The sequence below is a fragment of the Bos taurus genome, chromosome 4, assembly GCF_002263795.3.
Source record: "Bos taurus isolate L1 Dominette 01449 registration number 42190680 breed Hereford chromosome 4, ARS-UCD2.0, whole genome shotgun sequence".
NCBI lineage: Eukaryota > Metazoa > Chordata > Mammalia > Artiodactyla > Bovidae > Bos > Bos taurus.
Genome location: NC_037331.1, coordinates 119,490,655 through 119,515,604, shown reverse-complemented (window position 1 = coordinate 119,515,604; position 24,950 = coordinate 119,490,655). Strand labels below are relative to the sequence as shown.

Sequence of the window (24,950 nt, the reverse complement as noted above, 5' to 3'; positions counted from 1 at the left end):
GTAATAATCTAGGTGAGCCAACGAGGACCAAGCTTTCTCTGATTCCTCTAGTTGCACAGCAAAGAGATCCACTTGGTAACTTGGTGACGTCACTCTTGGTGATGTGATTTTGTCACCATCTCAGAGACACAGGAATAGCAGTCTTCAATGGTTAGGGTAAAACGAGTCTGGATGGTAGAGTCAGCTAACAATTGTCGTCCGCTATCTGCCTCTACAAGGATGAGGTCACCGGCCACTGCAGTAGCTACCCTTCCACACCCCTGAAAGGAGATCAGGGCAGAGACCAGGAATGAGGGAGGCCCTCTGTGCTCTGGGAAAACTGGCAGAACAGGCTTTAGGCAGTTTGATATGTTCAGGAGAAGATTTTATGAGCTCAATTTCTTGCATCCCGTCATAGCTTAGAAAATCACTATAATCATTAACAAAGATGTCTGCCCTTGTGACCAGTAGCAACCTTCTGCCAAAATGTGTCCGATTTCATGCACCTCCTTCACCAAAATCACACATATACTACCCCCCCCCCCACCCCGACCCCGACAAGCTCTTTGGAACAGTTCCTCAGAACTATCTGACAGGCTGTCTTCTGAACTATGGTCCTCATTTTGCCCCAAATAAAACTTCACTCACAAGTCTCATTTTGTGTATTTATTCTGTCGACAGCATGAAAGGGAGGCCGACTGTGCCCCTCCTCTCTGCATGAAGCTAGTGTAGAGGTGCAGGGAATGAGCTAGGACACAAAGCTGGGAAAGGTTCATTAAAGCCCAGCCCCTCCACCAGAGGGGAATCTAAAACAAAGCAGAACGGATTGAACTTACAGAGAAGGCAGCACTTTGCTCTGAAACTAGACAGGATGAATGCAGAGGCTGAACTTCTAAAGTTCTGCACTGGAACACTCATGATCATGCTCGTCTTTCCTCTGAAAAATGTCTGCCCCGAAGATAAGGAAAGAGGCACCATGAAGAGGTTACAGGAGTCCAGGGTGTAGAGTAACATGCTATCAAAGACCTAAGAGCTGGGGTGTATTTGCCGACAGGCTCAGTGTAGAAGGAGATGGTTCCACCTTGCTGGGAAGGAGCCAGAATTTCAGTGGGGTCACAAAGGCAGCAGAGAGGCTGGAGACTGATTGGTGCACAGAGTATTTTATTAGATTGGTGCAAACATAATTTCAGTTTCAGGCCATGAATTTTAAATCATAACTAAGCTCAAACACATCTTTATTAATCAAAATAGGAACCATTATAATCAACACATCTTTCCCAATGAGAAATAAGTTTGCTTATTCTTCTAGCATAAAAATCCATGCTTTGGGATTCGACGAACTCTTGGAAAGCATTTCCTGCCTCTTCTGGTTGTGGAAGCATTTTCCCTGCAAAAAGTTGTCAAGATGCTTCAAGAAGTGGTAGTTGGTTGGCAAGAGTCAGGTGAATATGGCAGATGAGGCAGAACTTCGTAGCCCAATTCATTCAACTTTGGTTGGTTGTACATGTGGTTGGGCATTGTTGCAGAGAATTGGGCCCTTTCTGTTGACCGATGCCAGTGCTGCAGTTTTCAGTGCATCTCATCCATTTGTTGAGCATTCTTCTCAGGTGTAATGGTTTCATGGGGATTCACAAAGCTGTAGTGGATCAGAGGGGCAGCAGAGCACCAAACAGTGACCATGACCCTTTATTGGTGCAAGTTTGGCTTTGGAATATTGCATCAGTTCAGTTCAGTTCACTCAGTCGTGTCTAACTCTTTGCGACCCCAGGCCTCCTTGTCCATCACCAACTCCCGGAGTTCACCCAAACCCATGTCCATTGAGTCGGTGATGCCATCCAACCATCTCATCCTCTGTCATCCCCTTCTCCTCCTGCCCTCAATCTTTCCCAGCATCAGGGTCTTTTCAAATGAGTCAGCTCTCTGCATCAGGTGGCCAAAGTATTGGAGTTTCAGCTTCAACATCAGTCCCTCCAATGAACACCCAGGACTGATCTCCTTTAGGATGGACTGGTTGGATCTCTTTGCAATTCAAGGGACTCTCAAGAGTCTTCTCCAACACCACAGTTCAAAAGCAGCAATTTTTTGGCACACAGCTTTCTTTATAGTCCAACTCTCACATCCATACATGACCAATGGAAAAACCATAGCCTTGACTAGACAAACCTTTGTTCACAAAGTAATGTCTCTGCTTTTTAATGTGCTGTGGGTCAAGGTGGAGAGGTCTGACAGAATGTGGTCCACTGGAGAATAATATTGCATAGGAACCTGGAATGGTACGACCATGAATCAACGTAAATTGGAAGTGGTCAAACAGGAGATGGCAAGAGTGAACATTGAAATTTTAGGAATTAGTGGATCTAAAATAGACTGGAACGGGCAAATTTATTCAGATGATCATTATATCTACTACTGTGGGCAAGAATCCCTTAGAAGAAATGGAGTAGCTCTCAGTCAACAAAACCGTCTGAAATGCAGTAGTTGGGTGCAATCTCAAAAATGACAGAATGATTTCTGTTCATTTCCAAGGCAAATCATTCAGTATCACAGTAGTCCAAGACTATGCCCCGATTGCTGATGCTAAAGAAGCTGAAGTTGAAAAGCTCTATGAAGACCTACAAGACCTTCTAGAACTAACACCCAAAAAAGATATTCTTTTCATCATATGGGAATGGAATGCAAATGTGGAAGTCAAGAGATACCTGGAGTAGTGGGCAAGTTTGGCCTTGGAGTACAAAATGAAGTAGGGTAAAGGCTTAGAGAAGACACTGGTCATAGCAAACACCCTCTTCCAACAACACAAGAGACAACTCTACACATGGACATCACCAGATGGAAAATACCAAAATCTGATTATATTCTTTGCAGCTGAAGATGGAGAAGCTCTATACAGACTGAAAAAACAAGACCAGGAGCTGACTATGGCTCAGATCATGAACTCCTTATTGCCAAATTCAGGGCTTAAATTGAAGAAACTAGGGAAAACCACTACACCATCCAGGTATGACCTAAATCAAATCCCTTACAATTATACAGTGGAAGTGACAAACAGATTCAAGGGACTAGATCTGATAGCCAGAGTGCCTGAAGAACTATGGACGGAGGTTTGTGACAGAAGGCACTGCTCAAGACCATAATCAAGAAAAAGAAATGCAAAAAGGCAAAATGGTTGTCTGAGGAGGCCTTACAAACAGCTGAGAAGAGAGGCAAAAGGCAAAGGAGAAAAGGAAAAATATCCCCATCTGAATGCAGAGTTCCAAAGAATAGCAAGGAGAGATGAGAAACCCTTCCTAAGTGATCAATGCAAATAGAGGAAAACAATAGAACGGGAAAGACTAGAGATTTCTTCAAGTAATACACAACCTTGACAAACTCCTTTCCCAATTTGGAATCAGTCCATTGTCCCTCATCCAGTTCTAACTGTTCCTTCTTGACCTGTATACAGGTTTCTCACAAGGCAGGTAAGGTGGTCTGGTATTCCCATGTCTTTAAGAATTTTCCAGTTTGTTGTGATGCATGGTAAGGATAACAACAAATTTTCTCTTCAAGAAAATTAGAGACATGAAGGGAACATTTCATGCAAAAATGAGGACAATAAATGACAGAAATAGTATGGCCCTAACAAAAGCAGATGATATTAAGAAGAGGTGGCAAGAATACACAGAAGAACTCTACAAAAAAGATCTTCATGACAAAGATAACCACCATGGTATAATCACTCACCCTAGAGCCAGACATCCTGGAGTGTGAAGTCAAGTCGGCCTTAGGAAGCATTACTACGAACAAAGCTAGTGGAGGTGATGAAATTCCCATTGAGCTATCTCAAATCCTAAAAGATGATGCTGTGAAAGAGCTGCACTCAATATGCCAGCAAATTTGGAAAGTTCAGAAGTGGCCACAGGACTGGAAAAGGTCAGTTTTCATTCTAATCTCAAAGAAAGGCAGTGCCAAAGAAGGTACACCTTAGCGTGGATCACAACAAACTGCAGAAAATTCTTAAAGACATGGGAATACCAGACCACCTTACTTACCTCCTGAGAAACCTGTATACAGGTCAAGAAGCAGCAGTTAGAACTGGACATGGAACAATAGACTGGTTCCAAATCAGGAAAGGAGTACGTCAAGGCTGTATATTGTCACCCTGCTTATTTATCTTGTGTGCAGAGTACATCAAGAAAAATGCTGAGCTAGCTGAATTAGAAGCTGGAATCAGGAATGCCAAGAGAAATACCAATAACCTCAGATATGCAAATGACACCACCCTTAGGGCAGAAAGTGCAGAGAAACTAAAGAGCCTCTTGATGAAAGAGGAGAGTGAAAAAGCTGGCTTAAAACTCAGCATTCAAAAAGCTAAGATCATACCATCCGGTCCCAACACTAAATGGCAAGTAGATGAGGAAACAATGGAAACAGTGACAGATTTTATTTTCTTGGGCTCCAGAATCATTGCAGATGGTGACCGCAAACCATTAAGTAAAAAGATGCTTGCTCCTTGAATAAAACGTATGACAAACCTAGACAGCATATTAAAAAGCAGCGACGTTACTTTGTAACACAGGTTCGTATGGTCAAAGCTATGGTTTTTCCAGTAGTTATGTATGGATGTGAGAGTTGAACCAAAAAGAAGGCTGAGCACCAAGGAATTGATGCTTTTGAATTGTGCTGTTGGAGAAGACTCTTGAGAGTCCCTTGGAGAGCAAGGAGATCAAACCAATCAACCCTAAAGGAAATCAGTCCTGAATACTCATTGGAAGGACTGATGTGTAGTCCAATACTTTGGCTGCCTGTTTTGAAGAGTCGACTCATCAGAAAAGACTGATGCTGGGAAAGACTGAAGGCAGGAGGAGAAGGGGATGACAGAGGACGAGATGGTTGGATGGCATCATCGACTCAACAGACATGAGTTTGAGCAAGCTCCAGGAGATGGTGAAGGACAGGGAAGCCTGGTGTGCTGCAGTTCATGGGGTCACAAAGAGTCAGACACAACTGAGGGACTAAACAACAAGGCCGCCAAGTCAAAGTCTTTATCACAGGCATTCAGGATTTCTCATATGGATCATGTTCATCCAAATTTTTATCTATAGGATGTGCTGCTGCTGCTGCTGCTGCTGCTAAGTTGCTTCAGTCGTGTCCGACTCTGTGCGACCCCATAGATGGCAGCCCACCAGGCTCCGCCGTCCCTGGGATGCCATTTCCTTCTCCAATGCATGAAACTGAAAAGCGAAAGTGAAGTTGCTCAGTCGTGTCCGACTCCTAGCGACTGCATGGACTGCAGCCTTCCAGGCCCCTCTGTCCATGGGATTTTCCAGGCAAGAGTACTGGAGTGGGTTGCCATTGCCTTCTCTGATAGGATATGATTCTACAGCTTTTTAGAGGAAATACCACAAGACAGAAAGGCTCATGCTTCTTCCTAGGTTAACACAGCAATTACTTGTTTTGAGGTTGTAAATTGGCCTTGAGTGACAGGTGGCCTTCCAGCTTTAAGCTGCTGCCTAGCAAAAGGGATGAGACTCACCCTTTCACGTATCTGTAACTCACATGATGTAATTTGGGGAAGAGAAAGAAAAAAACACTCCTTCCCTTGCTTCTGGTTTAGTGTCCTTGCTTCATGTTGTGTGTTTAAGACCCTAGAGCAAAGTTATGAGATTATATATTTACGTATCTCTCCATAGCCACACACACACACACACACACTTATGTATACCTATTACATACAGACTCACAGATGAGGGGAGGGGGTATCCTTTATTCACTCAGGACCTGCTGTGACACGTACTGTGCTAGCCTGAAGAGATGATAATCAACATAATAAATATGGTTCCTGTCCTTACCAACTTAAAGCCTCAGTTCAGCTCAGTTCACTCAGTTGTGTCTGACTCTCTGTGACCCCATGGACTGCAGCACACCAGGCTTCCCTGTCCATCATCAACTCCCGGAGTTTATTCAAACTCATGTCCATTGAGTCGGTGATGCCATCCAATCACCTCATCCTCTCTCAGCCCCTTCTCCTCCCACCTTCAATCTTTCCCAGCATCAGTCTTTTCAAATGAGTCAGTTCTTCACATCAGGTGGTCAAAGTATAGGAGTTTCAGCTTCGGCATCAGTCCTTCCAATGAATATTCCTTTAGGATGTGGACTGGTTGGATCTCCTTGCTCTCCAAGGGACTCTCAAGAGTCTTCTCCAACACCACAGTTCAAAAGCATCGATTCCTTGGTGCTCATTCTTCTTTATGGTTCAACTCTCATATCCATACATAACTACTGGAAAAACCATAGCTTTGACCATACGAACCTGTGTTACAAAGTAATGTCGGGGCTTTTTAATATGCTGTCTAGGTTTGTCATACGTTTTATTCAAGGAGCAAGCATCTTTTAACTTCATGGTTTGCGGTCACCATCTGCAATGATTCTGGAGCCCAAGAAAACAAAATCTGTCACTGTTTCCATTGTTTCCTCATCTACTTGCCACTTAGTGTTGGGACCGGATGGTATGATCTTAGCTTTTTGAATGCTGAGTTTTAAGCCAGCTTTTTCACTCTCCTCTTTCATCAAGAGGCTCTTTAGTTTCTCTGCACTTTCTGCCCTAAGGGTGGTGTCATTTGCATATCTGAGATTATTGGTATTTCTCTTGGCATTCCTGATTCCAGCTTCTAATTCAGCCAGCCCAGCATTTTTCATGATGTACTCTGTACATAAGTTAAATAAGCAGGGTGACAATATACAGCCTTGACGTACTCCTTTCCTGATTTGGAACCAGTCTGTTGTTCCATGTCCAATAGGCTCTGTCCCTCCTAAAGGTGATCATTCAAGGCTGCCAGAAATTGAATTAAAATATCCTTCGAAACCACTTGATATGCTTTAAAAACTTACTTAGGCTGTCCTCTGCAACTGTTTGGCTTTAAGGAGACTAGAGTGCAAATATAATTACCCTGATTGAGTTTAAGGGGAAACAGAGCGATCAAGAGCGGTTTGTCCTGCTAGCGAAGGTATTCAGGAAACACGGGCGCTCGTCGGAAATCCGGCTGAGGGCGGCTGTCGGGTCCCCGCGATCCCGCGGGCGAGAAGAAGTCCCGCCTTCGCGCACAAAGCGGCCTATCCAAGCTCCCTCGTCTCCAGGGCCGCGGAGAGAATTCCGTCAGGAAATCGTCCGTCGGCTGTGGGCGGTCAGGACCCGCAAACTCAGGAGCGTGGGCTTCTCCTTCCGCAGTATCCCGGCGCGAAGCGCGGCCCAGGTGACTGGGAGAACGGAGCCCCTTCGGCGAACACGGAAGCCGGCTGGCTGATCGTTCCGCGCCGCAACTTTCACGCAAAACCCGCCCGCCACGCCTCAAGGGCGCCCCGCCCATCCGTGATGGCGTCACAAAGCACCGCCCACTCCGCTTCAGGCGCGCCGTCTCAAGCCTGTGAGGCGACACCCACGCCGAGCCCAGCTCCCCCCAGTGTCAGAGGCGCCCCGCCGGTCCGTGATGACGTCACAAAGCACCGCCCACCTCGCCTCAGGGGCGCTCTCTCAAGCCTGTGAGGCGACACCCACGCCGGGCCCGGCCCCCCCAGCGTCAGAGGCGCCCCGCCCACCCGCGCCAAGAAGCCACACACCAGCCAGCCCCGCCCAACCTCCCGCCACCGCGGCGCTGGCGGGCCTTGTGGGATGACGTCCCTCGCGGGCCGGGCCCACCCCGCGTTGGGCCGCACCCAGGCCTGGGGCCACACCCGGCTGCCGCAGTGGAACACCTCCGCTCCTCTCCGCCACCGCCACCGCCCTGCGCGCTGACGTCACACGGCGCCGCGGGCGGAAGCGCGGGCGGCTACGCCGTCCCCTCAGAGGGGCGCTGCAGCGCGGGCTGAGGCGCCTCGGCCGGGAACCGAGGGGAGCGGTACGCGGCGGGGCCATGAGCGGCTCCAGGGCTCCGGGCCCCGAGGTGGGCGCCTCCGGGGCAGAGCCCCCCGGCGCGGCGCTGAGCGTGGACGTGGCAGGGCTGCTGGCACAGCTGGCGCGCAGCTTCGCGCTGTTGTTGCCGGTGTACGCGCTGGGCTACCTGGGCCTGAGCTTCAGCTGGGTGCTGCTGGCGCTCGGGCTGCTCGTGTGGTGCCGCAGGAGCCGCGGCCTTAAGGCCACCCGCCTGTGCCGCGCGCTGGCGTTACTGGAGGACGAGGAGCGCGCCGTGCGCCTAGGGGTGCGCGCCTGCGACTTGCCGGCCTGGGTGAGTGGGCGCCGCGGACCCCGGCCCGCCCCCGGACCTGACCAGCCCTGCCGGCCTCCGCTGGTCAGGGTCAGGGGCCCCGGGCCCGCTCTGACCCCGCCTTCCCACTCGGTCTGGGAGGTCCTCGCCTACCTTTACTCTGGCTCAGGTCAGACCAGGGATGCCCGCCCGCCACGGTCCCGGCCCTGACCCCGCCTGCCCGCCCGGCCGGGAAAGCCCGTCGGGAGTCCCGACCCACCACTACCCGGCCCGGGTCGGGTCCCCACCCGCCCTGACCCCGCCTGCCCGCTGGGTCAGGGGTCTCCGCCCGCCACTACTCCGCCTGGTCGGGGTTCCCACCCGCCCCGTCAGGGGTTCCTGCGTGTCCTCGCCCCACCCGACCGGACCCCGCCCGAGTCAGGGTCCCTGCCCGCCGCGACCCGGGTCCTGGCGCTGGCCGCCCGCCCGGTCGGAAGTCCGGGCTCGTCCCCGCCCCTCCCGGGTCTGGGGTCCCCTCATTCCTCGACCCCTCCCACCTGGGGCGTTCTGAGCCCCGGGCGCTGGCGTCTGTCCGAGCCGGGTAAATCGGGGGTCGCCGCCGCTGTCGCCGGGCCCCCACCCCGGCCCGCAGACCCCGCGGGTGGGCGCCTTCCCCTCTCCGCGCGGGCGGGTCCCGAGCGCAGGTGAGGCGCGCCCCGCGCGCTCCTCCCGCGGCCACGTCGCCGGGCCTCCCCGCGCGGTGCCGCGACTCCCGCCGCTGGAATGTGAGCTCGGGGCGCCTGGTGCGCTCCGCGGGCCTGGACGCCGCTCGCTTCTCTGCTGCGGAGAAGGCGGCCAGCGGTGAGCGGGGAAGGGCGGTTTCCTCCTCCGCTGAGACGCCTCAGCCATTTCTCGGTTGTTTCTGACACAGTTGAGCAGTGGGGGGTCCGCCAAAAGGTCCTCTGATGTTACGATAATTGGAGGTTTGTTTTCACATCTTTGGAAGTAACGTTATGAGCTGAGTAGCTTTTATGTAGGGTAGACTTGAATCCGAGGTGAATTTTAGGTGGGTGGGGGCAGGAAGTTTTGGAAGAGTTGCACTAATGGAAAGAGTCCTGGTATTGATTATGTTTACACCCAGCAATTCTCATAATTTATTTATGCAATGTGGAAACCAATCGAGTTGGCTTCCTCGTGCTTTCTTAACCATAAGTTGGTGTCGCAGTTTCAGGCAACAGGAAATAGTGCTTATTTTAAGATAAATGATGCTCATGTTAGGCTTGATGTAAACTTCATGGGGAAATGGCCAGCCAGTGACTTTCAGAAGGGTCGTTTTCTGTTAGCGGAGAAAAGGACTTGGCGTGTGATCCCTGTTTCCAGTCATAAGACATTTGTCATGGAGTACATGACACAGGCAGACAGGTTGCAAAGCTGGAGTGCCCAGGGTCAGGAGGAACCTAACCTAGTGGCTACTACCTGTGAGGACAAATAGCAATTGTAGTAAGAATCTCACAGTCAGGGACTTTGGGAATTTAAAATTCTATCAATACATGGTGGATGTGTGCACAGTAGTATTTGGAAGAATCAGAATAAGTAGTGTGGTGTAGCTTTTCGCCAGTAGCAGCAAAGAGGAGTGACGTGTAGAAACCCAGGTGTGAAAAGCCAAGAACAGAGATGCACTTTTTGGAAAGGCAGAAGGACTTTAAAGTGGCATCTTGTGTCTTATGTTACACCAAATTAAATGATTACAGAAAGTAACCAAAAACAGTGAGTAGGAACATTAATGGCACCCCACTCCAGTACTCTTGCTTGGAAAATCCCATGGACGGAGGAGCCTGTTAGGCTGCAATCCATGGGGTCGCTAAGAGTCGGACACGACTGAGCGACTTCACTTTCACTTTTCACTTTCATGCATTGGAGAAGGCAATGGCAACCCACTCCAGTGTTCTTGCCTGGAGAATCCAAGGGACGGGGGAGCCTGGTGGGCTGCCGTCTATGGGGTCGCACAGAGTCGGACACAACTGAAGTGACTTAGCATAGCATAGCATAGCATAGCATAGCATAGGGACATTACCCAAACAGTAGACATAATCAGGGTCGAGAGTCACAGGAATTGGGGCTGTTGACATTCATAGATAGTTGGTTATGGAGCAGTTGGCTAACATCAGTGCTTGTGAAAGTTGTGAAATGCATGCTGTTTTAACAATAAATTAACAGGTATGTTTGTTACCATATTGAAGGACATGACAAATTGTTATTATTTTATTAACAGAAGAAAAGGGTGATTAGCCAAAGATTCCTTTCTTGGATTTTCCTCAGTGTGACTTAAACTGATGAACCTTGGTGTTCATCTCGTAAAGTATGGAATTTCTATTTTTCACACAGCTTTTCACTTGTTCATCAAATTTGTATTTGCGCTCACATTACATGTATATACACTTAAACACGCCTGTATTGCTTAGAAAACTGCTGTGAGAATTCACACAAAATTTGATTGTGATCATATCCAAGAAAAGCCTAGGAGTCTGAGGTTTGAGGAAGATGTTTTAATACCTTTTTTATTGTGATACCCATGTGTTATTTTCCTAATAAAGCCAGTAAATTACACTGCCTAGAAGTGGACCTGCTGTTCTGTTATAGCTAGGGAATAAATCAGCAATAGAAACCGTTCATATATAAGAAGAGTTAAGATTTCTGTATTAGTAGTTTGATTTTTACTGTACAAACTTAGGTTCTTCTGGTTGGTATTTTGCTTTGAACAAGATGTGTTTGTGCAGATTTCATAGTGGATCATTGACAGCTGTGATTCACAGCAGGGTAGAAGCAGAGGAAAACATGAAGTAATGTGGTACTCACTTCCTAGCTTCACTTTTGAATATGTTTACTCACAATTTTTCTTCTTTTTATTTAGTAAAGTAAAAATTTATGTTAGCTGATAAACAAATATGAATACTTTGAGAAAAGTGTATATACTATTTCAAATCAAGGCTATTAGGAGGATATGAAAAACGGCTCTCATTTAACATGTGACAATTCTGTAAGACTTTGATCTTACAGCTTTAATGAACCACAGTACTATTCATTTCTTTACTCTCTTTTTTCATCAACAGGGAAATCACCTGGTAAGTCTGAGTTGACAGATTGAGGACTGGCCTTTTTGTTGTCCCTGTGGTTGTCCCTTGTCAATTGAGCCCTGTAAAATTAGAGTATGGTTGAAGAAAATTCTTGAAGAGTTTTTCATAGAGATGCGTAAAGATGGTTTTCCACTACGATTTTTGTTTATTTGAAAAAGTAGAACTTGATGTGAAGTCTGCCCTTTTTCCGTTTTCACTGGTGCCAATTAATGTTGATTCTATGGCAGCAAATAATTAGAAACCCAAACCTGCTGTAAATGACTATTGGTCTTCTATGCTTCTTACACCTTGATGATTGAGATTTAAAGCACCGTCAGCTTATGTGTTCTGCTGTTTTTACTGTTATGCACTAGCTTTTCTTTAGGGAGAGCTTTCTTCCTGTGGTTCTTCTGGGAAGTTCAGGAGAATTTTAAGTCTAGCCAAAATTTATTATGTGTACAAAGTTTGGTCTTATGTAAAGGAACGGCAAATACTTTTATTCTCAGTGTTAATCATTGACTTATCCTATTAAAAAGTTTTGTGAAGACTCGTTAACAGACTTGTAACTACATCAGGTCCCAGAGTTTAGCTATTTTAAACTGCAGTTGCAACTTTAGACCCTAGACCAATTAAGTGCTTGGAGAAAATGTTGGAACCTCCTCAAAGCTATGAAAGAGATGTGGATACTCTTCGGGTTTCCTTTCTGCACCCGCTACTGCTGTAGTCACCGGCAGCTCACTGTTGTGCCAAGTGCTTCATGAAGTTAGAGCAGAAGGCCCCACGGTGCCGGACGTAAAGCAGTAAATACCTTTTCACATTCAGGATCTATGCATACATCAGGTTGTGTGCTCTGGGTTTTCTGCTTCAGGTGAATATATTAGCCTCACTTTATATTTCAAGACCGGAGAATGTAGAGCTAGGACTAAACTGTAAATAATTAAACAGATACAGGAATTGAAAATATATGTAATTATATTAAGTTATATTTAGTTAATATATGTTGTATTAAGTTATATTAAATATTTGTGTAAAATATAGATCTTGGTCCTGTGAAGAAACAATTATCAACAACTGACTAGTCACTTAGTGTTCTCCTTAGGCCTGGTGAACTTCTTACTATATTCTTTGTGAGTTTTCATGATTTCTATACTAGTTGCGACATTTAACCTTGAATGATATCACAGATGTTGAAAATAGATTAAAAACAACTGAATTGTAGACGTTAAATGAGTGAATTTTATGGTATGTGAATTACTTGTCAATAGTGCTATTGAAAAATATTATAGACATTAAATTTCTTTTAAAAATAAGTGAAACAGGTGATTAGTTATAGTACAGAGTAAGCCACACAAACCACCTTGCTTATGGAATTCCAACTAAAGCTGTTATACCTTTTTAAAATTATTGTTTCAATGTAAATTTGGAGTAATTTATAAAGAATATTTAATGAACGAGGAGGGCTTATGAATGAAAAAAGTAACTCCATAAATATTTTTACCTTAAACCTAATGTTACTTTCTACTTCCCTATGGTTCAGTGGTAAAGAATCCACCTGGTAAAGAATATAGGGATGTGGGTTTGATCCCTGGTTCTTGAAGATCCCCTGGAGAAGGAAATGGCAACCCACTCCAGTATTCTTGCCCACGGACAGAGAATCTGACACAACTTAGTGACTAAACAACAACAGATGTTACTTTAAGCATTGCTGCTACATTGGCTAAATGAACAAATAGAGATTTTACTTCAAAGATGTAAATATCCTAAATGTGTGTGTGTGTAGGGAGTTGTGTGTGAGTTATTCTAAACTCTTAACTTTAATTCAAGGTAATGATACGTAATTACAGTGTGTATTTGAGAAATCTAGCTGGTAAATTGGTTTGTTTTTTATAAGATATATTCTATCATAGGGCTTCCCTGGTGACTCAGACTGTAAGGAATTTGTCTGCAGTGCAGGAGACCCAGGTTTGATCCCTGGGTTGGGAAGATTCCCTGGGAAAGGAGATAGCAACCCACTGCAGTATTCTTGCCTGGGAAGTCCCATGGATGGAGGAGCCTGGCGGGGTACAGCCCATGGGATCGCAAAGAGTCAGACATGTCTGAGCAACTAACACTGACATTATCATAGCATGATTTTATTTTTTTAAGGCCCACTATTTTTTTTAAATTTTAATTAATTTATTTGTTTATTTGGGCCACCAGCATGTGGCATGCAGTATCTTCGTTTCTCTACCAGGGCTAGAACCTGTACTTCCTGGAGTGGAAGTGAGAAGTTTTTATATAGATGTAATTTTTTATATTTATGTAATTTATTGTTTGGCTGTGTTGGGTCTTCAGTATTGCATGGGCTTTTCTCCTGTGGCAGCAAGCGAGGACTACCCTCCAGTTGCGGTGCTCTGCCTTCTTATCGTGGTGGCTTCTCTTGCGGATCGTGTGTTCTAGGGCACTTGGGCTTTAGTAGTTGGCGGCGTGAGGGCTCAGTAGTTGTGGTTCGCGGGCTCTAGAGCACAGGCTCAATAGTTGGGGTACAGGGGCTTAGTTGCGCCACAGCATGTGGGATCTTCCTGGACCAGGGATCTAACCCCTGTGTCCTACATTGGCAGGTGGATTCTTCACTACTGAGCCGCCAGTGAAGTCCTGGAAATGTGGAGTCTTAACCATTGGACCACCAGGGAATTCTTCATAGCATGATTTTAGAATGAATGTACTGTTTGTAGACTCTTGAATTTTGTTATGTTTTGTTAATTTATTATCTTTTTTGGTTTCCATGCCAACACTGTCGGATTAATTTTCCTTCTTCGTTTAAAGATCTAAGGACCCACTACCTACAGTCGTGTTAGAGATCACCTTCCCTTCCTGTGTGTACTTACTCCAGGCAGCTACGAGGTGGGGTGTGATGGCTGAAGAGTGCCCTCATGGTCAGAAAGTGGTTTGTGGGGGAAGGTGTGCATATAGACACCCTAAAGGACAGAAGAATAAGTGGGAACAGCAAAATCAGGCGTGTCTCAGGGTGGAGGTGTCAAGTGTCAGAGCCCAGTAGGACAGCACAGTGGATCCCTGGGCTTTTCCTTGGTGGGGGTTCGGGCGGGGGAGGGTTGTAAGTAAGGTGGGAACTGTCATCCGGGCCCAGGGGTGAGGAGCGGAGGTGCTCAAACTGGGGACTGGGCCACCCGTCAGGCAGCACCCCCGTGTCTCAGGGGGGCTGGGCGATGTGTTCAGAACCAGGCTCGTGAGGTCAGAACACGGGAACCCTGCGCAGTGCGGGAGATCTCCTGCCCTGGCTCCGGAACACTTAGCGCCACGCTGCCGCTGGGTCGCTCAGCCTGGAGGGGCTGCTGGAGGTGCCCGCCCGCCTTCCCTCAAGCTCTACTCGCTTTCACTCCTAAGGACCTTATTGTGCTGTAAACACTGAGTCACCTTGTGTTCTTTTGGAACTGGGTGGGGCACAGTTCTTGTATAAATAGTGTCTGTAGTTGTCTTGCATGGCATTTTTCCATTTAACATGTTTAATTCACAAGTTTTCTCATGGTCTTTCTCCCTGTCAGTGGTTTTGCTTCATTTTTTCCCCTGCTTAACTGTTTTTTTTAAAAAAAAAGTCTTGTAAGTTTTTTTTAAAAGGAAACTATTCTATTTTGGTGAATTTTTCCTAGAGTAGATGATATTTTAAGTAACAAGCCTAGCTTAAGTGCAGGAATCAAAAATGAGCTTTTATTGATTCATCTGTTCACTGAGCCAGAATTTATTAAACCTTTGCTATGTTCCATGCACTGTGCTAGGTAATAAGTAAGACAAGGCCTTAAACTCAGAAGTTTATAGCTAATAATAACATAAATCCAGGAATAATCCTAATTTTAGTGTGCACTAGCAGTTTTTTCTTTTTTAAAAAATAAAAATAATACTCATTTTTCTTAAATCAAAAAAGTGTATTAAAACATTATTCATGTGGAAAAAGAAAGGCAAACCTTTATTAGATCTTTCAGTTGGTGAAATGATATGTTCATTTTTTTAAAAGAGTCTGCCTTTTAGAGCATTTTGTGCATTTAAGTAATAGCTCATCTCTTTAAAGGAGAAGGCAATGGCAACCCACTCCAGTACTCTTGCCTGGAAAATCCCATGGACAGAGGAGCCTGGTAGGCTACAGTCCCTGGGGTCCCGAAGAGTTGGACACGACTGAGCGACTTCACTTTCATGCATGGGAGAAGGAAATGGCAACCCACTCCAGTGTTCTCCAGAGCCTAGAGAATCCCAGGGATGGGGGAGCCTGGTGGGCTGCTATCTACGGTGTTGCACAGAGTCGGACACGACTGAAGCGACTTAGCAGCAGCAGCAGCATTTCTTTAAATCAGTGTATTGTAAAAGATTTTATTGATAAGGATTAAACCCTTTCTTCTAGGGTTTGTAGATATAGCTAGCTGTGCATATAACTTCAATGTTATGTTGTCCTGTCTATGCCTATTTTGGGAAAGGCAGTCTTGTGATCACTCATAGTGGATGCCTCTGAGACCCGTAGTTCAATCTCTGTGTCTATTAAGTGGATTACAGCAGGATGTGCAGAGGAGAACATCAGAGTGATGGCACTGTCAGCAGCGGTGACTCTGTTTTTTAAAGGACGTCGTCGTCGTACCTGGTGACTATACTTGAGAATTAGTGATAACCGCACAAATGGCAGATGTGGAAATACTAATATGAAAGTGTTTATTATTCTTTCTTTTTTTATTATTTCCAAAAATGTCATTGAAGTTGAGCTTGAAGTTCTTTTCTTTGTTCAGTCATGTAGTGAACTTTATCTTTCTACTTTCAATGAATATGTTGTCTTGTATGTCTTTTATTATGGCTGTGTGCTCAGTGGCTCAGTCATGTCTGACTCTTGGCAACCCCATGGACTAACTGTGGCTTGCCAGGTTCCTCTGTCCATGGATTTCCCAGGCAAGAATACTGAAGTGGGCTGCCCTTTCCTCCTCCAGGAGATCTTCCTGACCCAGGGATCAAACCTGTGTCTCTTGAGTCTCTTGCATTGGCAGGCAGATTCAGGGAAGCCCTTTATATTATGGCTAGACAAGTTTTAAAAACATGTTTTTCTGGTATGAGAATACATACTCATTGTAGAACATTTCAAGCTTTGCAGAAGAATAAAAGGAAAACAGTTACCTACTGTCCTCCTAACCAGTGGTAGCCATTATTAATGTTTTGGTGATTTTCTGAGTCTTTAGTATTGACATGATTGGAGGTCATGGGTGTATGTGTGTGTTGTATTTGCCTTCACTAAGCATTATGGTGTGAACATTACGTCATTATTCTTCAGAAACATGGCTGGTTTTTGCAGTAGTGTCTTGTTTATGGGAGTGCCATGCTTTATTTAAGTTGTCTCATGTACAGATTCCAAAAATGAGATTGTTAGTTACTGAAGGTTAAGAAAAGGTAAAACTAGAGTTTGAGATATTTAATTTTTTACCTTTTCACGTTACAAAAGATGGTTCGTGTGAGCCATTCATGTAATCTGTCCAGGATATATGAACTATTTTTGAACTCCTAAGAGTAGCATAGTAATTTTATAAGCAGAAGTCTAGCTTTAGAGGGCAGTGTTTGTTTTTGAATAGTGTGATGTTAAAATAAGCACAGTAGATTTATCCAGATCCCCTCTTATGTAAATAACCTTTAGAAGAAGAGAGTGCTCCCACGCAGTCACTCTTTGAAGGGCTTTTCTTCCTCTGTGCTGTGTTGGCAAGTGAGAGTTGGGTAAGCCAAGTCATTGCTTTTTGTAGCACGGTATAGGGATGGTTGTTTGGAAATGGCTGAGAGGGCTCACTGCATTGTCCTTGATCTTGTCTGAAAATAGCCAGCTGTGTGACTGGCGTCGTCAGTGTTACCTGGCAGTCCTTGGGCACTGAGTGTTGTGGGTCACCCTCAGGGACCTGTGTCACACGTGACGGTGTTGCCGCTGGGGCACACACTCGAGAAGCAGGCTTGGTCTGACCCACGTGGGTCCCTGTCTGAGGCCCACCCACTCCCAGCTCTGTGCTCTCTGACAGGTCAGCACTGCTTTCAGAACCTTAGTGCCCTTATCATTAGGTGGGCACTGACAGGAGCCTCGGCTTGTGTGTTGTGGTCTTGAGGCTGGAATAAGGAAGGCCCAGGGCTAAATGGCAACCCACTCCAGTGTTCCTGCCTGGAGAATCCCAGGGACGAGGGAGCCTGGTGGGCTGCCGTCTATGGGGTCGCACAGAGTCGGACACGACTGAAGCGACTTAGCAGCAGCGGCAGGGCTGGCAGGGCAGCTGGGGGTCCCTTAGGGTTAGGAATCCCGTGCTCATGCCTCCTTTTAACTGTCGGCTGTTAACCTCCCGCTTCCTGCTGCCTGAGGGCGTCTCTCACCTTGCCACTGCCTCCCCCACTTCAGCTGGAGCAGGCAGATGACAGAGCTTCTGTTAGTTTCTGTTTCACTGGGGTTGTTTGTTTTGTTGCTAGGAGTTTATCTACCATAATGCTTTGTTATGAGTTGCACTTGAAAATACTCCTTGTATTTTCTTTCTCTTTTGTCTCTGAACATCCTAAAGTAATATCCAAGGAGCCAGTGTTGTTACCCCTCATCCTCGCTGCCTCTTCCTTAAATTCTGTCCTGCTGCTGTTCAGTCCCTCAGTCGTGTCCAACTCTTTGTGACCCCATGAACGCTGCAGAATGCCAGGCTTCCCTGCCCTTCACCATCTCCTGGAGCTTGCTCAGACTCAGTCCACGGAGCTGCCTGTCCTCTGTCCCCGTGTCGTCCTCTGTCCCCGTCTCCTGCCTGAGGCTGTGGTTGCTCTTGCTCTGCTGTAGCAGCCGCCCTGACACAGCAGATGGCTGTGGCTCGTTCCATTAGGAGACTGTCACGCAAAACCTTTAAATTCATGTGCTCATTTCCTTCCTCTTGTGAGTAAGTGTTGGTTGGGGACTAAAGTGGGGGTTTGAAACTGTATATCAATAACCTCAGATACGCAGATGACACCACCCTAATGGCAGAAAGTGAAGAGGAACTTGGTGAAGATGAAAGAGGAGAGTGATAAAACTGGCTTAAAACTCAACATTCAAAAAACTAAGATCATGACATCTGGTCCTGTCAGTTAGTGGCGAATAGAGGGGGGGGGGGGGAATGAAGACAGTGACAGACTTTATTTTCTTGTGTTCCAAAATCACTATGGACAGTGACTGCAGCCATGAAATTAAAAGGCGCTTGCTGCTTGGAAGAGAAACTCTGACAAACCTAGACAGTGTATTGAAAAGCAAAGAGATGTCTTTGAGACCTTTGCTGACAAAGGTCCATCTAGTCAAAGCTATGGTTTTTCCAGTAGTCGTGTGTGGAGGTGAGAGTTTGACCATGAAGAAGGCTGAGTGCTGAAGAATTGATGCTTTTGAACTGTGGTGTTGGAGAACACTCTTGAGGGTCCCTTGGACAGCAAGGAGATCCAACCAGTCCATCCTAAAGGAAATCAGTCCTGAATATTCATTCATTGGAAGGCCTGACGCTGAAGCTGAAACTCCAATACTTTGGCCACCTGATGCGAAGAACTGACTTATTGTAAAAGACCCTGATGCTGGGAAAGATTGAAGGCAGGAGGAGAAGAAGATGACAGAGGATGGGATGGTTGGATGGCATCACTGACTCAATGAATGAGTTTGAGCAAGCTCCAGGAGATGGTGAAAGACAGGCAAGCCTGGCGTGTTGCAGTCCATGGGGTCGCAGAGTCGGACATGACTGAGCTGAACAACAACAACAAAATTTTGGGTCAACTATGATAGTTTAATTTAACTGATATTAGATGTAGAGTTGTTTCCTTCTGTTTCCATCCAGTGGGTTATGTTCTGGGTTTCTTAGAGTACGGTGGATCTGCAGAAGATAAACCCAGTGATGTGGAAAGACAACATCCTCCAGCTTGCTTTGTGCCGTAAATTCTACCCTGGAGTGCGTGTGAAATGCTGGGTTTTGAGTCTGCCACTCATGTTCTGAGGTACCAGCATCAGATGAAAGTTCCTCATCTGGGCGATGCTCTTCTTGTTTTCTCACAGAACTGCTTCATATCAATCATTCAGTTAAGTGTGCTTAGTCTTGTAATTGTGGATCAAGAGTTTTAAGACAGGGACTTTTTATGTCTGCTGTAGCATCTAACAGTTTGCAAGGAGTCTGCACAGAAAACCTAGTGAGTGGTTGAAACAGTGAACTACTAATTGCTTGTTTTACGAGGACTCTACACTCAATTATAAATTGTCGTGTAATGCCTATGATGCCAATATATGTATTTGAGGTGAGCTGCCTACTGAGATCATCAATTTATTTCATTTGTGCTATAAATACTTGCATGCATAGCAAGTGAACACAGAAGATCTATTAATGCTAAATTAATGTTTTTTCATATACATAGATTTTGAAATCTATTCGGAGCTGTTAGAAAGTGTTGATTTTACTTAGTAGCTTGAATCTGATTGTGGTTTTACACTGGGGAAGTGAAAGCATGAACACTGCTGTGTGTGTGAGGGACAGTCTTAGCAGGACTTACCTGAGGGCTGTTTCATCATGGATGGGCAAGAGGGGAAGGGAGCAGCCCCCTTAGCTTGCTCCCCGGACTGGGGCCACCAGAAGAAAGCTCTGCAAACTGGTGGCTTAAAACAGCACAGATTTATCATTTACAGTTCTGGGGGCCAAAAGTCTGGAAGCAGTTCCCAAGGGCTGAAACCAGGGGATTGACAGGCCCTTCCCAGCTTCTGGAGCTGCGCTCCTGGGTGCGTGGCTCCTCACCCTCACTGCCGGCAGCTGCTCCAGTCATCACATACTTTCTGTTTTCTGTCTGTGTCTGTTCTGCCTCTGCTCCCACCTGAGAGGACGTGTGTGATTGCATCACAGCCCACACAGGACGCAGGACAGCTCCTCAACTCAAGAGCTTATCAACTCATCACATCTGCTAAGTCCTTTTTTTTTTTTGTCTCGTAAGGAAACACGAGTCCTAAGGAGTGAAACGTGGCCATCTCCTGAAGAGCCACGAGCGCCCCTCCATCTTGGATACTCAGGAGGAGGGTAGCTGAGCACAGTGGCGGTGGCTCAGCTTTGTCTCATCTGCTCTGGAAGGCCTTTCCCTCCACTGGACCTCTGGGCTCAGATTCATGTTGTGTCTTGAGTTCAGTACTGTGACTATTCCCCTTCACTGCCGTTCTCCTGGTGCCTGAGAATTACGTGTGGCCTTGTGGGTGCAGGCGGGGGAGAGGAGCTGGGCTACAGTGTTTGCGTCGGGAGCTGAGGAGTGGAGCAGGGCCTCTCGCTGCTGGCATTTGGGCCAGATCTGAACGACGCCAGGAAAACACCGAAACATTTAAAGCAATGGCATGTCCCAATTTGAAAACTGGACGTGTAGCAAGATAAATCTGGCAGTGATGGCCAAGGAGACTGAGGGGACAGAGTGGGGACCGGCTCCGAGCCTGAGGAAGGAAGCAGCGCCTGGCCCTGACGGCTCACTGGAGGGAGGGATACAGGGCTGGGCTCGTGGAGGGAAGGCGGCTCCAGCTGAGCCCCTGGGGGAGGACGCCTGATGGCCTTCGCCAGTAACCATTCAGTAGGAACAGGAGTTTGGAGGCCTAGGGATAAGGCTGGGAGATGGTTAATCTTGTCTTATAAACGTTGAGTTTAAGAACCCTAAAGGAGTTCTTAGAGGAGTTGTCCAACAGCCGCCAGTGGCTGGTAAGGGAGACCTGGGAGCATAGCCGGATACCTCAGTTCACAGGCGATGGGTGCTTGAGATCATGCTTGAAGTGGAGAAATGGAGGAAGTGAGTGTAGACAGTGTAGAAAGACCAGAGCACCCAGGACAGGCCTTTGCTCCCCGGAGGAAATCAGGAGGTGGAAAATGAGGAAAGGGAATTCCCTGGCCATCCAGTCGTTGTGAGTCCATGCTTTCACTGCCATGGCCTGGGCTCAGGCCCTGGTCAGGGAACTAAGATAGCACAAGCCACACAGCATGGCCAAAAAAAAGGGGACATGGTCCATCCATTAGTGCTCACTGTGTGCAGCTTCTCTTCCAAGTTCTGCGTAGAGGAAGTCAGTAAGGCCCGCAGCGTGCCTGTTACCCTGTCCTAAGGGCGAGGGGACAGACCACACTGGCACGCACTTTGGGTCTGCGACAGACTTTGAACTGGGAAGTCTGTGAGTTCTCAGCCCTCTCTTGATGGTGGTGAGGAAGAAACTGGGGATTAGACATCATTTCATCTAGTCATTTACTAATGTGGGCAAGAATCCCTTAGAAGAAATGGAGTAGCCTTCATAGTCAACAAGAGAGTCAAAAATGCAGTACTTGGGTGCAGTCTCAAAAACAGCAGAATGATCATGGTTCATTTCCAAGACAAGCCACTCAGCATCACAGTGATCCAAGTCTGCGCCCCAACCACCGCTGCCAAAGAAGCTGAAATTGATCAGTTCTAAGACCTTCTAGAACTAACAACAAAAAAAGATGTCCTTTTCATCGTAGGGGATTGGAATGCAAAGTAGGAAGTCAAGAGATACCTGGAATAACAGGTTAAGTTTTGCCTTGGAGTACACAATGAACCAGGGCAAAGGTAACAAAGTTTTGTCAAGAGAACACACTGGTCAGAGCAAACACCGTTTTGCAGCAACACAAGATACGACTCTACATGTGGACATCACCAGATGGTCAATACCGAAATCAGCCTGTATTCTTTGCAGCCGAAGATGGAGAAGCTCTATACAGTCAGCAAGACTTGGCACTGACTGTGGCTCAGATCACGAACTCCTTATTGCCAAATTCAGGCTACGATTGAAGACAGTAGGGAAAACCACTAGACCTAAATCAAATCCCTTGGAGTGGGTGGTGACAGTGGAGGTGACAAATAGATTCAAGGGATTAGATCTGGCAGACAAGAGTGCCTGAAGAACCATGGACAGAGGTTCATAACATTGTATAGGAGTCAGTGACCAAAACCATCCTTTTACTGAGTCCAAGCTCACTCTGCTCAGTGCACGACAGGCCAGTGAATCTAAGAGACAAGGGGTTGAGGCAAGAAAGAGACTTTATTCAAGGAGCCTGCTGAAGAAGATGACAGGCTAGTGCCTCAAAATAACCATCTCATCGGGTCTGGATGCCAGGTTCTGTTACAGATCAGAGATGGGGAAGGTCAGTCAGTTAGTTCAGTTGCTCAGTCGTGTCTGACTCTTTGCGACCCCATGAATCACAGCACACCAGGCCTCCCTGTCCATCACCAACTCCTGGAGTTCACTCAAGCTCGTGTCCATCGAGTCGGTGATGCCTTTCAGCCGTCTCATCCTCTGTCATCCTCTTCTCCTCCTGTCCCCAATCCCTCCCAGCATCAGAGTCTTTTCCAGTGAGTCAACTCTTTGCATCAGGTGGCCAAAGTATTGGAATTTCAGCTTCAGCATCAGTCCTTCCAATGAACACCCAGGACTGATCTCCCTTAGGATGGACTGGTTGGATCTCCTTGCAGTCCAAGGGACTCTCAAGAGTCTTCTCCAACACCACAGTTGAAAAGCATCAATTCTTCGCCCTCAGCTTTCTTCACAGTCCAACTCTCACAACCATACATGACCACTGGAAAAACCATAGCCTTGACTAGATGGACCTTTATTGGCAAAGTAATGTCTCTGCTTTTTAATATGCTGTCTAGGTTGGTCATAACTTTCCTTCCAAGGCATTTTTTGTCTCTATAATTGTGACAGGACCTTCTTCCATTTCCACGTTTTTGTGTGGGATCATTTTCTTTCTACCTGAAAAGGTCACATTAATACTTACTTTAATGCAAGTTGGACAGCAACAGGTTTTCTCTACTTGGTTTACAGAAAAGTCAAGCAGATACAGTTCCCATATCCCCCTTGCAGGCAGTTTCTTGAGTTGGCATCTTGTATTAGTGTGCTACATTTGTTGCAGTTATTGAAACAGTGTGATACATGATTAAGTAAAGTCCCTGGGTTTACATGAGGAGGCTCTAGCTAGTCTTCCTTCCTCCCCATCCCTGACCTTCTTGGTGGCCACTTACCTTTTTACCGTTTCCAGTACCTCAGGGAGTTGGAATCATACAGTGTAGTGTTTTCAGGTTGGCTTCTGTCTCTCTTCGCAACATATGTTTTAAGATTTATTCTTATTTTTTCCTGGCATGATAGTTCATTTCTTTTATTCTTACTGCAGAAGGTTTCAAGTAACAAAATTATTCAGGGTCATTTAGTACCTTCATAGTGTTGTGCAGCCATCGCCTCTATCTGGTCCCCCAAGTTTTCATCACCCAAAAGAAAGCCTGTACTAGCAATCATGATGCATTTCACCCTCCCCGTGGTTGTGCCATCACATATGTTTCTGTCTTTCTAATTTTACCTTTTCTTAATGTTTCATATAGATGGAATCATACAATATGTGAACTTTTGTGTCTTTCACTTAGCGTAACATTTTTAAGATCTTGCTGCTGCTGCTGCTCAGTTGCTTCAGTCGTCTCCGACTCTGTGCGACCCCATAGACGGCAGCGCACGAGGCTCCCCCGTCCCTGGGATTCTCCAGGCAAGAACACTGGAGTGGGTTGCCATTGCCTTCTCCAATGCATGAAAGTGAAAAGTGAAAGGGAAGTCGCTGAGTCTTGTCTGACTCTTGGCGATCCCGTGGACTGCGGCCCACCAGGCTCCTCCGTCCATGGGATTTTCCAGGCAAGAGTACTGGAGTGGGGTGCCATTGCCTTCTCCGTTTTAAGATCTTACCCTATAGCATACCTCTTATTTTATGGCTGAATAACGTTCCGTTTTACAGGTATGCTCCGCTTTGTTTATCCTTTCATCCTTTGAAGAACTTTTTGGGTTGTTTCTGTCTTTTGGCTATTAAGAGTTGTGTTCTGAACATTGATGTTCACATTTTTGTTTGAATACTTGTGTTCAGTTTTGGAGGGTATATACCTAGAAGTGAAATTGATGAGTTTAACTTTTGGAGGAGCTGCTAAACTGCTTTCCATAATGGTGGGAATACTTTATAGACTCACCAGCAATGCAAAAAGGTTCTAATTCCTGCACCTGCCTGCAAACACATATTATTTTCTGTTTTTTTGATTGCAAGTCATCATAGAGTGTGTGAACTGGGATGTCACTGTGGATAATTCTGCATTCTCCAGTGACTAATGTCACCTTCCCACATGCACTTCCTCCCAGCTTCACAGGGTGAGATTGTCTCGTAGCGTGAAACGACCGTGGTGGGACAGTGTACCCTGGCAGTCGGCAGTCCTGGGAACTGGCTGTGAACCCGTGCTGGCTCTGCCACTGCCCCAAGCCATCTTCGTTCCCCTCCTCCGGAGATCTGCACCCCAACCGCTAAAGGCAGAGGGAACAGACGCCTTAGCCCAGCAGGTTTGAGTTGGCCTGAGGGCGGGTTGGTAGGGAGGAGTGCTCTCTGATCTGGACCCAACTGTGCTCCGGGTTCCGTACAGTGGAGGCTGTACCGGAGCCCGTAACAGAAGAGGACCTGCCCTGTTGACCGGGTCCCTTCCAGCCTCTCTCAGAGTCCAGGCTGTGCTTTCTCAGTGCAGGACACCTGCCAAAAGCTCTAGTTTGCTTTTTATAGACTAGCTTCTTGCCCTCGGTAGTTCAGGAATTTGGCAGATGCCTGAAGGGAAGCTTAGTTGGCCTCTCCTCCCAACCCCAACACCCTCCCCACCCAGGGTCTGGGCGCTCAGAGTGTCGCTCAGC

At 46.7% G+C, this 24,950-nt stretch overlaps 1 protein-coding gene and 1 long non-coding RNA gene across 6 annotated transcripts in view; one reads left to right on the top strand and one right to left on the bottom strand.

The window, feature by feature from the left end:
- Window positions 1-1,120: 1,120 nt before the first annotated feature.
- LOC132345163 (uncharacterized) lies at window positions 1,121-7,705 on the bottom strand. Its single transcript, XR_009494315.1, has 2 exons — window positions 6,905-7,705; window positions 1,121-2,244 (listed from the first exon to the last, which is right to left on the bottom strand). It is a non-coding gene; the product is annotated as an uncharacterized lncRNA (long non-coding RNA).
- Window positions 7,706-7,796: 91 nt separating this feature from the next.
- Window positions 7,797-24,950, top strand: part of ESYT2 (extended synaptotagmin 2) — a 78,084-nt gene continuing 60,930 nt past the window's right edge. For all 5 annotated transcript variants that reach the window (XM_059886016.1, XM_059886015.1, XM_059886014.1 and 2 more), the window contains exon 1: window positions 7,797-8,177. In XM_059886016.1, the coding sequence (XP_059741999.1) occupies window positions 7,866-8,177 (312 nt within the window). In that variant the 5' untranslated portion in view covers window positions 7,797-7,865. The remainder of the gene's footprint in view (window positions 8,178-24,950) is intronic.